General features: G+C 35.6%; 2 protein-coding genes and 1 long non-coding RNA gene across 3 annotated transcripts; 2 read left to right on the forward strand and 1 right to left on the reverse strand.

Moving 5' to 3' along the window:
- The first annotated feature begins 4,089 nt into the window (after positions 1-4,089).
- On the forward strand, positions 4,090-8,503 carry LOC141638171 (uncharacterized). Its single transcript, XR_012542030.1, has 3 exons — positions 4,090-4,383; positions 5,040-5,155; positions 6,230-8,503. It is a non-coding gene; the product is annotated as an uncharacterized LOC141638171 (long non-coding RNA).
- A 666-nt stretch (positions 8,504-9,169) lies between these two features.
- LOC141638164 (uncharacterized) lies at positions 9,170-9,940 on the forward strand. Its single transcript, XM_074447575.1, has one exon. It carries the CDS (start codon positions 9,170-9,172, stop codon positions 9,938-9,940), a length of 771 nt encoding a protein of 256 aa, XP_074303676.1.
- Positions 9,941-10,289: 349 nt separating this feature from the next.
- On the reverse strand, positions 10,290-13,559 carry LOC141638172 (uncharacterized). Its single transcript, XM_074447586.1, has 5 exons — positions 13,089-13,559; positions 11,455-11,532; positions 11,220-11,319; positions 10,967-11,097; positions 10,290-10,719 (listed from the first exon to the last, which is right to left on the reverse strand). Exons 1-5 carry the CDS (start codon positions 13,422-13,424, stop codon positions 10,510-10,512), a joined length of 855 nt encoding a protein of 284 aa, XP_074303687.1. The 5' UTR covers positions 13,425-13,559; the 3' UTR covers positions 10,290-10,509.
- Positions 13,560-13,919: the final 360 nt, after the last annotated feature.

The raw sequence follows: 13,919 nt of genomic DNA on the forward strand, positions 1-13,919 counted from the left end.
TCAACCAATTACACGGATTAGTTGAATTATTTAATACGTGTCCGACAAAGACAATATCGTATAATTATATTTATCCAATATACATTAATCAAATATAAGTCGCTTATATTTAATTTTACGAATTAACTGGTTAATTCGCCTTAGCCCATGATATTTAATCCGTATTAAATATTATATCTCAACATCACATTTTAACTAATTATTAGTCAAATAACTCAGACTAACTGGTTAGTCAAAATTGGCATCTACATGACTGTATTTTCATACCGTCACATCACTCAAACGTATCCTATAGGTGTGACTTTTAGGGACCAGTTGATCACCGCCATCTGTATGACAATAACGTCAAACTTATCTAGCAAGCCAACCGTTATTGATAAACGTGGATCAACTGATAATGATACCAAAAGTATGCCCTTTGATCCTTTTAGAGGTTTATAAGTCCTTGCACTAACTGTTAAGGACACCAACCCCAACAAATTATTGATTTGGGTTAATTTGGAGGAATGGTTTATAGTGATGGTATGTGATTATTCGTGTTTAGGTAACGGTGTCATGGAGAATTGCTATTGATTGCTTGTGTGTGCTTGGATTGCGAAAAGGTAGGGTTTCCCTACTCGGTTTACTATTTAATTGATTCAAGATTGTGTTGTAATTGTTTGTACGATTGATAATGTGATTATCTACTGTTGTTGGATTGGAGTTTGGTGTTGGTGATGTTCGCGAGGCGCGTCCTCGGCTGATTGGAGTCACTTGCGGGAGTGGCTTCACGCCCTAGTTTCACCCTCTGTTGAACCCACCACAGGAGGGGATTTGCACATTAATGAACAGGGTTATCGCTCGTTGATGAGCGGGGATTTGGTGGGCAATCCGGTCACCCACTGGCAGGGCTACACACTTTAGTGTGTAGTCAGTTACATGATGTGATCTATATAAAACTATAAAACAATAACCACTAAACATAAATTTTTACAGGTGTCTTCATTTGGTGAGTTGTTTTCCCGCCTACGCCTAAACCCTACATACTTCTATCATATAATTCTCTTCTTTGCATTTCTCTACCCGTGTTTACTCTGTCATCAATCATCATTAACCCTAAATTGCTCTACCACCCATTTTACTTTGCCGTCATTCTCTACCAACACACTATCAGATCTCTTAATAAGATTAGGGAAGATTTTTCTACCCAAACAATTGCAAACCATTTGTTGTTCTCCTTCTTTCAATTTTTTTACCACCATTTTACAAAAAAACATTGTCTTTATTCTTCTCTGTACATGATTTTCATAATTAAAACAGGTATGGATTCATTTTTTCGTATTATGCTTAGACATTCGATTTCATCACTGTACATTTGTTCTTCTCATTTAACCCATCTCAACATCATGCTGTAAGTCGTCTCCATTTTTTCACTTTTTTGTGGAGTAACAATCATGGTGGCGGTAATATTTGTTGTTAACCCAAATTCCCATCTAAGACGGATATATAAGACGGATCAAATAGTGTTGGCTCCTGCATCATTAAGACTAAAAGAAAGTTTCTACAGACTAGCAAAATCATTGTCTTATCTAGCCAAGTGGGGTAGTACTTGACCTGTTTTATTTCTTAAGACCGATATACCCATCTTAAGAGAGACGGATTTTCTATATGTTTTTTCCTTCTTGAAGAAATATTATCTTATGGAGCCAAAGACTCATTACTCTTTGGTTCTGGATTATGATGGAGTAAAGCAAAATGGCTTACTAAAGTAGCTGCGCTTCTTTCTCTTGTGAAGTAGCAGTCCTTCGATGCAGTTCTCGACGCAATTTTCATCTTGGGTCATTCGGAAACAGCCTCTTTGTGTTTCTAACACAAGGGTAAGGCTGCGTACATCCGGCCCCCCCTTACCCCGCAATTTGCGGGAGCCATTGAGGCACTGGGGTAATGTTGTTGTTGTTGAAGAAATATTATCTTACATCGCTTTAATAATCTTTGATCTCTTTCAATCAAAGAGGGTTGAATTTTAGACAAACCAAATAGTAGAAAAGAGGCACATCGAAATGAGATAGAGTACTTCTTGCTTAATTGTTTTTTGAGCCACTATGATTTAGCTATACTTGCTGCTTCAAATGACTTTTTTTTAACTCCCTCATTTCGCCTAGGTAAGGAACTTTGAATGAAACTGATTTTCGATTAAGTAGTCAAGTTGACATATTCTTATTTTACTCAATGGCATATTTTACTACTTTGACCTTTTACCCTTGTACGGAGTACATAGTATTGTAGAATTATTTGAAGTAAATTTTCTATATTATGTTTCAATTACATACGAGTAGTTATTTTATGATATATGTTCATTAGGCCTATTTTTTAAAGAGTTTCCTTTTTATAAATTTTGGGTTTTTGGCAGGTATTATAATGCAATACATCTAAGGAAGAAGGTATTAAAAGCTAACATGGTCAACTTAGGTCCGTATCAACCTATATTGACTACCTGATCGGAGAGCACCTCGAGCACTATAATTTTGCCATTGATATAGTGTAATTAAGAAAACTGAAGAAGGCTAATTAGTCTCTTTAATTATATGGATGGATGTCAATATATTAGTATATTTATACGCAGTAATAAATTTGTGATTGAGTTTTGAATGATTGTTTAGCTTACTTGCCAAAATAATTTTTCAATGAAAATTGTTGAAGCAACATGTTAATTTTATGTGGATTACGTGAGTGAATGTAGTGTGGGTTATGGAAAAATTATTGAATTATAAATGCGCAAGGGTGTGTTCTCTTTGTCCATAGTTTAAGTCCTATACCCATGATTTTTGTTGTTATCTTATCTTATGATGTCAAGAGAACATGAGAGTAAGTGTTTGTACGCATACTCCATAAAACTCCCTCTTATTCGCTATAATGTTCCCTCTTTCCCGAAACGGATTATTCAAGTAATGTTCTCATTTCCTTTTTTGGTAACTTTTATTCTTATTTTATTCATCCCTCTCTTCTATCACCAAACCCCACACAACTCTTTTACTTCTATTTAATTAATTTTCTTAATATTTTGGCCCCACAACTCCTTATTTAACTCCTAATAATTCATCTATCTCTCCTAACACCAACCCCATCAATGTCCTTTATTCATTTTTAATAGTATTCCTTAAGTATCGTGCCAAAGACAAAGGGGAACATTATAACGAATTGGAAGGAGTAATTTTTTATGTTCTGAGCAAACGTAACACTTGCGCGTTATATAGTAAATTAGTCTTTTTTTTTTTGTAGTAACATCACCTGTATACTCATTGAATCTATTATCAACTCGATAAAATTAACAATGAGATCTTAAACTTGGTAAAACAGATTATATAACCAATGTTATATATTTCAACTAAGATAATGTTATACCAGTTGTTTTTTTTTTTTTTTTTACAATGCCTATATATGTACCCGTGCAACTTTGCACGGGTTTTAAACTAGTATGTTTATAAAAGATTCCACCCACCACTTAGTAACAAGGCCTTGTGCTTTTGGGTTTAAGTGAGGACAAATATGGGCCCAAAGGTGCACACCCATCTTATTGGGGTTGTGTTACGACGGTGGCGGGTCGGATTGTTATAGTTAAGTCCTCTTAGATTAGATTTTGTCTCCCTAGTTAGAGGATTAGCCTCTCTCTAGAACAGGGTCTAATTCACTTTCATTTTGATCAATTTTAAGTTTATTAATTGTCGGGTCATCAATTTAATTGGGTCAATATCGGGTCGGCGTTATGTTGAGTCGAGTTCAAGTTCGGGTTCGAGGTAGCAATCATTGGGTCTTGTCGAGTTGTTGGTCGTCATCGGGTCGAGTCTGGTTCGATTTGCAATATTCTCGGGTTCTATCAGGTCGAGTTTAGGCCGGGTCACTCGGATCGAGTCAGACTTGCCAACTCTATATATGACCATGCGAGTATGGTTCTAGAGGATGATTCATGTCAGCCAACTCCAAATCAGTTTGAGTTTAAGGCTGTGATGTTCTTGTTGTTGCTCTTAATTTTTATTTAACTAAATTTTTTTAAGTTATGACTTTATGAGCAAGAGGCTATTTATCTGAAATAATAAAAGTTGTACACATATATCTACTCACCTTACTCTAAATGTGCGCAAGGAAACTTACTGTTCAAATGAACAGTAATAAGACGGCGTCGTTTTGCTGTTCTCCCTTTTCTTTTTCCTTTTTTTTCACTTTTTTACCTCTTCATTCGCCACAATCTACTCCCTTGACTCTCTCTTTGCTTTGCATTATACCCTACCTTCTTCTCTGTTCCCTTTCCTCCGCAGAGCTTCAGCAAATTTATGGGATCCATAGCTGGTCTTCGCCGTGACACACGCCAACCCCAATTTAAGATAAGGTTGTCGTCCTCTTAATTTGGTATGTTATTTTTTTCATAGTAGAGCCTTTCTTAGTGTCGTCGTTTCATTTTTATTTCTTCTCTTGAGAAATACTACCATTATCATCATCGTCATCAATTCATGATCATCTTTTAATCCCTTAATTACTTCATATAATCATCGCCTACTAGAACCGCACCTTTCTAATTACAATTAACAATCTGATCAAACATCTGGGCACTTGAAATTTTAAAGTAGTATTCTTTGTAATAAGTTAACAAAAATGGTGGTTATCAAGATCTACGTGTGCAACTTCATTTATAGGTTATATGCTCAAATCTGACTCTAGAATACCAAATAATCATATTCTGTGTGAAAATTGGTCATATGGGTAGTGCCCGCAAAGTGTTTGATCAAATGCCTGAACAAAATATTTTCTCTTGGACTACTTTGTTATCTGGCTTCTCCCAAACCGGGTTCTTGCAATTGTTCGGATTACAAGACCTATTCTCGTACGCATTTTTCATGCCATGAGTATTCTATAGAAAGTAAGTCCTTAGAGTTTTTTTGATGCTATGGTTTATAATATCGTCACAATTATACATCAACTTTTGTCTTGAGTCTTGACCCATGGTTTGTAATTTCATCACAGTTAGTTATAGATGAACTATTGTCATTACCTTTGGTTTATTTCAGGTTCGCATCCGTGAATTCATCACTTTGCAAAGTGAAATTGGAATGAAAGCGAAAGTCATAAGACATTCATTGCCCGTACCATGAGGGACATGTGATTTGGGCTGAGCTATGAATAAGTAAGTTAACCCTTTTATCTCTTTATCATAACTTTGTGGTCTAGATAATGCTTTTGGTTCATTGTGTTTCGTGGGATCTTATTTGGGTTTTGTTGTTTAAGCATTTAACTTTTGAACTTTCAGTCTTTGGAGTTATAGTCCCTAAAATTGGACAGTGTTTGAAGTTCTTTTGATATTAGAATTTCACCATACTTGTAAGTGGCATACTGGCATGGTTGTTTATAAATTTAGACATTGTTGAAGCATCAGCTTTAATGGGGCTTGAGTTAAAAATTATTTGCTTAATCAACTAGCATTTGCTCATTTTATGCCTTTCTTTTCCTTTTATTTCGTCATTGTGTTTGTGTGCTTTTTTGAATCGAAGGTGTTTGAAGAAAGATATTGAGAAGTAAAAGGTAGTCTTTCCTTTTAGGAAAAATCTTTTACATGAAAAGAGAGACTTCGCTCATTTGTTTGCCTTTTCCTTCCATGTCTGGTAGTGTAGTGTTGCATTTTCGTGCTTCAAGAAGTTCTTAGAATAGAAAATTAGAATAGTTGGTCATTAGATGGAAGGGTGTTGTGCCTGTGCCCACGATTAATTAGACGTAGCTGCGTCAAAGTTGGAATAAGTAATTTCATTGATCTTCTTTTTAGGTGCAGTTGTGTTAATTTTGAAATTGAATTTCATGTAAATGTTTAGGGAATAAGGATGTATGAAATTGTAAATGGGATATGAAATCGAGCTCATTTGTTTGTTTTATTTTAAAAGTTCCTTTGATATTTCATGGATAAACAAATTGAATCCTTAAGTGATATGAAAATCCTTTTAACATGGAACAAGAGTGAACAACGACAAGATCATAGATACGATGGAACTCTAAGCTTTTTCCCCTTTTGAGTTTTAGCGTTTTTTTTCCATTGTAGTTATCGCGAACGTATTGAAATACTATCAGTAAATATTAATGGATTTTGAAAAACATATAAAGTCCCTCCTATGCATTCCTCATTTCCATTAATGTTTATCAATTCCTTCTTCTAGCTCATCTCATTAACTTAGTGAATCCTAAGGGCTGGTTATGGGTTTGCCTTTTGCAGGGAACCAAGAATCCACAACTTCAGGATTGCACCAAGTTTGCAAGGTACCCTGTTTTGAGTGTTCTCTGTATTTTGTTTTACTGCCTTTGCCACTGTTAATAATGTTGTGTGGTTGACAGTGATCGTGTTGCTCATGTGAATGTTGACGTATTTAAAGGTGTTTGCACTTTATGAGAAGCACTTAAATTGTTTCTGTTTAGAAATTCTGCTCGGTAGAAGGTAGCACCTTAAGAGAACTGGGCCAAATAGTTTTGCACAACCCATATTTGTTGGCAGGTGGCTTGGATTGGAAAGCGGTTCCGTGGATCTATTTCTTTCGAGGGTCTTACCTGTATGGCTGCTTGTAATTTAACTGTTAATTTTGTGGATTATTTTTAGGCCTGTACACTTTTGGCTTAGATGTTGGAAAACTATGAAATTTTTGCTATTTATGAATCATTGTTGGTAGACGTTGCTGGCTTCTAGGATTTAGGCACAGTAATTCTAAAAAATAGTTATTTGTATGGAGTGGGCTGTGTTTAAAGGCAGTGCTAAGAATTTGTATTTGCCGTTTTGGGAGTGTAGTTTATAATTTATGGGATGCCTACCTTCTAATGAAAAGGAAAGACTGTTTTTGAATGAGTTGGTAAGGTGAAGTGGTATGTTGCAATGTGTTTCTGTTTCGGTGATGTATGTTTCCGCCTTTTAGTGATTCTGAACGAAAAAGGAAAGGGCTTACTATGAGGATGGATATTGATTTGTAAAGGGGGGGAAAGGGGTCATTAGACTTGGACATTAAAATAGGTTGCATGTACGCAGGAAACATAAATTTGATTGATTGTGTGCTTATAGTCGTTCGCGTGGATGGTGGTAAACGAATCCAGAAAATCGAAGTATTGATGGTTTATTTTAGTACATGAGAGTGATGACAAACTTGTCATTCATTTTGATGTTCTGAGGCAGGAACTTTGTGCAGTGTAGTTCTAGGTAGAACAAGGGTTAATTTGATGATGTGTGAGTTTGTGAGCGATACCTTTGGGACATTTGCCATTTGGTTCGTAGAGAAAAGCTAAAAAAAATACCTTGTAATGAGTAGTCTCCAGGGGACTCGTTCCAATTAAAGTGTTCATTTATGTTTGAGAATTTGGCAATTGGCAAGGGTACTGCATAGTGCGACTGTTTGCGGTGTAAGTGTTTGTTTGTAGGAAGAGGTGTAATTTGCAGTGTTGGCGTTTGTTTAAGGGCTGCTCAAATGAATCTGTGTAGGGGAGTGAGCTCGATACGAAAGGGAATAGAATGCGAGGGAGAAGGAGAAAAGGAAAGGAAGGAGAGGTTGAGCTGCTTATATGAATCATTGTAGGGTATGCATAAATCTCCGATAGGTTGAATACGTGAACAACAACGAAGGAGAGAGAGCGTTTGAGGGCTTCCGAGTTTTGTAAACCACTTGAATTATTAACCAAGTATGACAGCCAAATTCCGGCTTTAAAATAGGGACAAATCCAATAAGGACTCATCGCTTGAATTCATGCTATGTGGTTCCGACAAAACTTTATCTTATAATTTGCAGATGGATAGGTTTAAGATGATATTTAATCCATTTTGTTTGATTAAATTATATGGTATTTAAGTTAATCCATCTACTTGAATATTTAGAATGGGTCAATATTTAACCCAATCAAATTTAACACCAGCTTTTTAGGGAGTTGGAGTTTGCAAAGTACGTATGTTAAGATTCACCCCGCCTCTTAGCTCTTGCCTATCATTATTTTCATATATTTCACATTTTGCATCTTTAGACTTTTGTTATCTCATATCTCTCCATTCTAATAATTTTGTTTGATTAAATTACCCCTTACAAAGTTGCTCAATATAGAGTTCTCTATAGCCCTATAGGGCCCTGGTCTTCATTTGATTGGAGCAATGAGAAAATTTATTCTAACGTCTTGAATTGCATTTTTGTATTTACGCTTGTCAGTAACATGACTGGCGTTGGACTTTCAGGGGCTCTAATGACGGTCAGAGTTATGACATCGGGCTTGATAAACTTTAGGTAAGGTAACTAAAAGCCGACACAGAAGATGATGAGAGCTCAGGTGGTGATCCTAGGCGCTACCCCAACACTCTTCGTGGGCACGGCTTAATTTGCAAGTTCCCTGGCTTTTGAATTTCACGAGGCATTACGCCCCATATTTCGTTTGGATTAGGTTTAGAAGGTAGCTAGCTAGCTAGCTATGTGTATAATCAACTTTGACCGCTATTTTCTGCGGTTATAATAGTAAATAGCTAATTTGATATTTTTCGCTTATTTATTATTAGGAATTTTCATTTTTAGGGTAGTTGGGTTAAAAACACTCTTAGGCCTTTTTGGAACATAATAAGAAGATATTTGTTTGAATATAAAATGTGCACATTTGACCGACCACCTTTGTTTGAGGGAAAATAAGCTTGTATATTGCTAAAAAGTTGATAGCAACTGTAATGTAAATTAAGCTTGAACTATCATATTGTATTGAGCCATTGGGTTATTAGATGGGGAGTATTCAAAACCCTATATATGGGTTCCCCGTAAGCCATAAAGACAGAATTTATATTTTCTACTTCCTCTATTTCAATCGATTTTATGCCTTTGATTAAAATATAAATAACGTATATTTAACAAATGTATAGAACTTATTGGAATGGATGAAGTATATTGTAGCAACTTGTAGGCAATTACATCAGATTTTTACATGTGAGTATTTTCTCCGCATTTCAAATGTCTATGGCTTGATTTAGTTAGAAAGACTACGAGACGAGATTTTACAATCGTAATCAAGGAGAGCAATATATTCTCTTAAAATCAGATTTTGGGAGGATAATTGGATTGGAAATATAACTCTCAAAGAAGGCTTTTCCAGACTCTTTAGTGTATCAATTCAGAAAAATACGTGTGGCTGAAATGGGTGATTGGCAAGGCGAATGTGGCAACTTCAGTGGAGGAGAACGTTGTTTCAATCGGAGCTATCACTGGTCGACCAATTAAACTTGCTGATCGAGGATTTCAAACCCTTAAGAGACAAAGATGATTGCCACATTTGGTTGTTTGATAATACAGGATGCTACACAGCTAAAACTTTTGTTGATGCCTTCTATAAACTGAAGTACAATGGCCTAGATCGGAAGCATTGGTTCAGCAAAATTTGGAAAGGATTAGCACCACCAAGGTATGAAATACTTCTTTGGGCAATATTGTGGAAAAGGGTAAATACCAAGGATAGAATATTGAAGTGGAAGGCGATGACTTGGGAGGAGATGCGATGTACTTTCTGTGGTGACAAGTTGGAGACTCCCAGCCACTTATTTTTGCATTGCAAATTTTCCTGGCAGCTGTGGACAGGTATTTGTGATGCGTGGGATACGACATGGATATGCCCCTTGGAAGTTGACGATGCATTTCTGGTATGGTATGACTCTCTTTTTGTTGGGTTTGAAAGACGCCTTTGGGAAGCATTCTTCATTGCTATAGTTACTCTTATTTGGGAATTGCGAAATGTGGCTATTTTCGAGAACAAGACACCTAACTGGCCATGTATATTAGATAAAGTGTTTCTAAGAGTTGGGTTGTGGTGCAAATCATGGAAGGAAAATCTACCCTACACCCTAGAAGATTGGTTAAATAATTGGAAAGCAATGAGATCATGGAAAGAGAAAAGGATAGCACAAAGAACGACCTTTCGTCTTGGTGTTTGAGTACGTGTTGTTGTTCTCCGTCTTTGTAGTGTCTTTGTTGTGTCTGTGTATTTCTGTGTGGGGCTCTACTCGCTCTAGGTCTCTGGGTTTATCCCTACTTATTAATAATAAAAAAAAAAGAGCTGGATTTGTGAGGCTCAAGTTTTACATTCCCCCCATAGAATAAATGGGATGTCGTAGCTGCTATTATAGTTCATTTTAGTTTATGCGAATCTAAAGCAACAAAACTAATAATCAACTTTTATGATCCAACAAACAATCGCAATCCGTGCATGAATCAAACTAATCCAACTAAACGAGTTATAATATCTTGGGGTATCGCGCGCGAAGCGCGCGATACAACAACTAGTAATAAATAAGGAGGAGTATCATATACGATTAGTATTGTAATACTTTACATTAACTATTGAGTTATTAAAGCTATGTATCTGAAAGCTATTAAGCTCAACGTATGAAAAAATACCTATAACTACTCCCTCGATAATACTCCTACACTCTACCTAATTTAAAGGATATCCTTTTTTTTGTAAAAAATAAAAAATACTACTCTGTATATCTAAATGTATGAGTTAATTACGAGTGGAAAGCTTTGAGAGAAGAAAGATAGAAATTGAAGAAACAAGAAGAGCTGCAGCAAAACATGCCAAATCAAGAGGAGTAACTAAAGGTATTGTTTTAAATTTGTCCAAAATTCCAACTTGAAGAATCATCATTATTGCGTGCCCAACTCTTGTCTTTGCTTGTGTTAACGAATGCATCTTAAGCCACGATGGTACCATCTGCATTATTATCAAAGGTAAATAAATGATTGATTGGAACGGAAAGTATAGATTAGGTTAACATTTTTTTCAACTTCAGGGGGTTTTTTTACTTAGGCGCTCTAAAAGTTTATTTTGTTTATTTTGTCGATATTACATTAATGAATAATTCTCAAAATGTAACTAATTCATTATAAAATTTAACAAGCATGCATGCTGATGTTGTTTTTCTACCAAAAAAAGGAATTAGAAAGGGAAAATAAGGAACCTGGAGTTGAGAGGAGGCAGTAGAGTTAAGATGAGCTAGTTGCGCATTAGTGTCTACGTTTTGGGTTCTTACAAACATGACATATAATCCCATCCCAAATATAAGCATTGCAGTTCCTACTAAGAACATATCTGCATTTTATTTTCATTCTAATATTAGAAACATGATTAGTTTAGCTAAAACATATACGGATTATAGGTTTGTATAATTATTTGAAAAAAACGTAAAGATATAGGTAGTGAATTAAATTAACCTATGGCTTCAATCACAAGTTGTACTACGCCACTTGAATCCAGTCGATGGGAAGATGCATGGACGTAATATAAGCACGACTTCAGTATCATGAAGCACCCCTGTCAATGCACACGTTAGTAGTGTTTATAATTACTCTGATCTATTATAATTATTACTCGTAATAAACTGTGATAATTGATAGTTATGATACTTGTCATCCATTTCAATTACTAAACAAAATTGTTTATACGTACCTCGACAAAGCACAAAATTGAGCCAAGCAATGAGCCTGCAACGGCTAGTAGTGTGAAGAATCGACAATCAACAATCGCCTGCATTCAAAAACAAAGATCAATCATAATGTCATTACTACAGCTTTGTCAAAACTTACAGTTGAGGCCATGCATGTAAACGTTGATCGTAATAGTGTTAATAACGAATTTTTTATCAAAATAAGGCTCTAGACCAAACTAATTCTAGCTTTAGGGTCCATTTCAAACTATTTCCTCCCAATAGGGCCCACGTCATCATTATTCTTTTTTTTTTGGCAAAAATTATATAAATCGCTACTCCAATTAGCGACTTGACATTCATATAAAAAAAATAGTACTGATGACTGATGAGAGGAAGTTTAAGCCAAATCGCTAGCTGAAATAACGATTTCACCCCTTCAATATTTCTTGGTTTTGGTCCTCTCATTTTCGATTCAATCTTTCTCCTTTGTTTCTCCACTGTTTCGCGTGATTTTTGCTTTGTTGGATTCCTCTTGCAGTAAGCTAGACACTAGTATAAGTTTAAAGCCGTACTACGCATTTTGACCACGTAAAATGATACTTGATACTAGTGCGAAATCGAAAGTAAAACCGTCTTATACGAATACACGTCGTGTATTAGTGCGAAAGTAAAACCATCTGTGTCTCTTTTTTTTTTGGGCTACTTACCTTCTGACTTAATTTGTTGTTTCTTTATCTAAGTAAATTAGAATTGTAATAGTTTGCCATTTTTTTGTCATTTATGCTGCTATTTGCATTCAGTATATAGTTTATGGCTTTGAGTAACACAAGGAAACTTCTTTTTGGCAGACTATGCGATGGTCTGTTAATCCGTATGTAGGCTACAGTTTTATTTTTTATAAACAGGCAGCCTTCAGCCCTTCACACTGCTAATTAGTACCATACCCTTTGCTGTTTATCCATTCAGTCATTTGTTGTTTTTGTTGGTTATGGGAGTGGATTTCAGGATTTGTACAACCATTTCCAAAGCGAGTGCATGAAGTATTGCTTGGCCTCGGTTATTGCAGGTGGCAATTCATTTTGTTTTCAAATGCAAGTACATGAAGTATTACTAATATCTAGTATCTAGTATCATCTTACATGATCCAAACGTGTAAGGGAGCTTTAAACTTATGCTAATGTGTAGTTTACTGTGAGAGGAATCCAACAACACAAAAATCACGTGAAACGGTGGAGAAACGAAGGAGAACGGTTGAATCGACAATGAGTGGTCGAAAGACAAATTAATAGTGAAGGGCGAAATCGCTACTTCAGATAGCGATTTGGCTAAATATTCATGTCACCACTGCAATTTTCTTATATGAATGTCAAGTCGCTAATTGGAGTAGCGATTTATATAAGTTTTGAAAGAAAAAACAAAAAACGATGACGTGGACCCATTGGGAGGAAATAGTTTGAAATGGACCCTAAAACGAGAATTAGTTTGACCTAGAGCCTTATTTTGAGAAAATTTCCGTTAACTTTTGTTAAAATACCCCTTCATAATGAATAGAAGTATTTATAAAAAGGTAAACATATTACTAAGAGAAAGAGTGAGTAGTTAATACAAAAGATAAAAATCAAAGTCGAAATAAATAAAGCAGTATATAATATACCTTCTCGAAATGCATTTGGACTATGGTGTGGTTGAACTGGAAGGAATGTGTAAACTTGTGCAACGTGGCTACAAGGTCAAGTATATTAGCCCATAAAACATTCTCATCAACTCTTACAGCTGGTATAACTTGAGTTCGTAGGGCTACTTTTGGAGCATTATTATTCCCTTTTGCTCTCTCCACCACAACCATTGATGCCCTTGACTTCTTTTCTTTCACCTCTTTACCCACAATGCTCTTATCATCATTCTGTTTTCCCATCCATGACATTGGCCTATTTGACTGAGCGGAACTACGAATTACGACCGACCCTAATATGATTCTGCTTACTGACATTTGATTGCTAACCAAATTTATCGATAAATCTGCTATTTATAACCTGCTTCTACAAAATTGCTTCCAAACTAGTAAAGCAAGAATGGTAGTTTCAAGTTTGCACTTAGAGATAATTTTTTAATTCTCCAAATGATTAAGTAGGTGAGTTTGGTAAGCTATTATATATATATAGAGAGAGAGAAAGATGCATGGTTTGGTATGGAGAGAATATTGAAGATTCTGAGCATATGTCGCAGGCGCTTTTTCTCCAACATTTACTTGGAAATATTGACTTTTTTTTTTTTTGGTAGAATGTGAAATATTGACTTTGTCTTTGATTAATTTGTGTGTTGTGTCACGTATTATTGATATCCAATCATGTTCTGACACGTGGTTAACTAAGAACCGTAAGTGTCTTTGTAAAAGAGTAACATTAATCATTTGAATTACAACTCGTGTTTTCTTGACCACGCAAGTTTACAAGCTTGGAACTTTCAGTTTCAACATTAGAATGCG

The sequence above is a fragment of the Silene latifolia genome, unplaced genomic scaffold, assembly GCF_048544455.1.
Source record: "Silene latifolia isolate original U9 population unplaced genomic scaffold, ASM4854445v1 scaffold_190, whole genome shotgun sequence".
NCBI classification, from domain to species: Eukaryota; Viridiplantae; Streptophyta; class Magnoliopsida; order Caryophyllales; family Caryophyllaceae; genus Silene; species Silene latifolia.

Coding starts and splice junctions, on each gene's coding strand:
- LOC141638164 (XM_074447575.1), top strand. CDS start 9,170: ATGTGGCAACTTCAGTGGAGGAGAACGTTGTTTCAATCGGAGCTATCA.
- LOC141638172 (XM_074447586.1), bottom strand. CDS start 13,424: ATGTCAGTAAGCAGAATCATATTAGGGTCGGTCGTAATTCGTAGTTCC. Junction 11,098..11,219: donor ACTTGTGATTGAAGCCATAG/GTTAATTTAATT, acceptor AATAAAATGCAG/ATATGTTCTTAGTAGGAACT. Junction 10,720..10,966: donor CTGCCTCCTCTCAACTCCAG/GTTCCTTATTTT, acceptor ATAATAATGCAG/ATGGTACCATCGTGGCTTAA.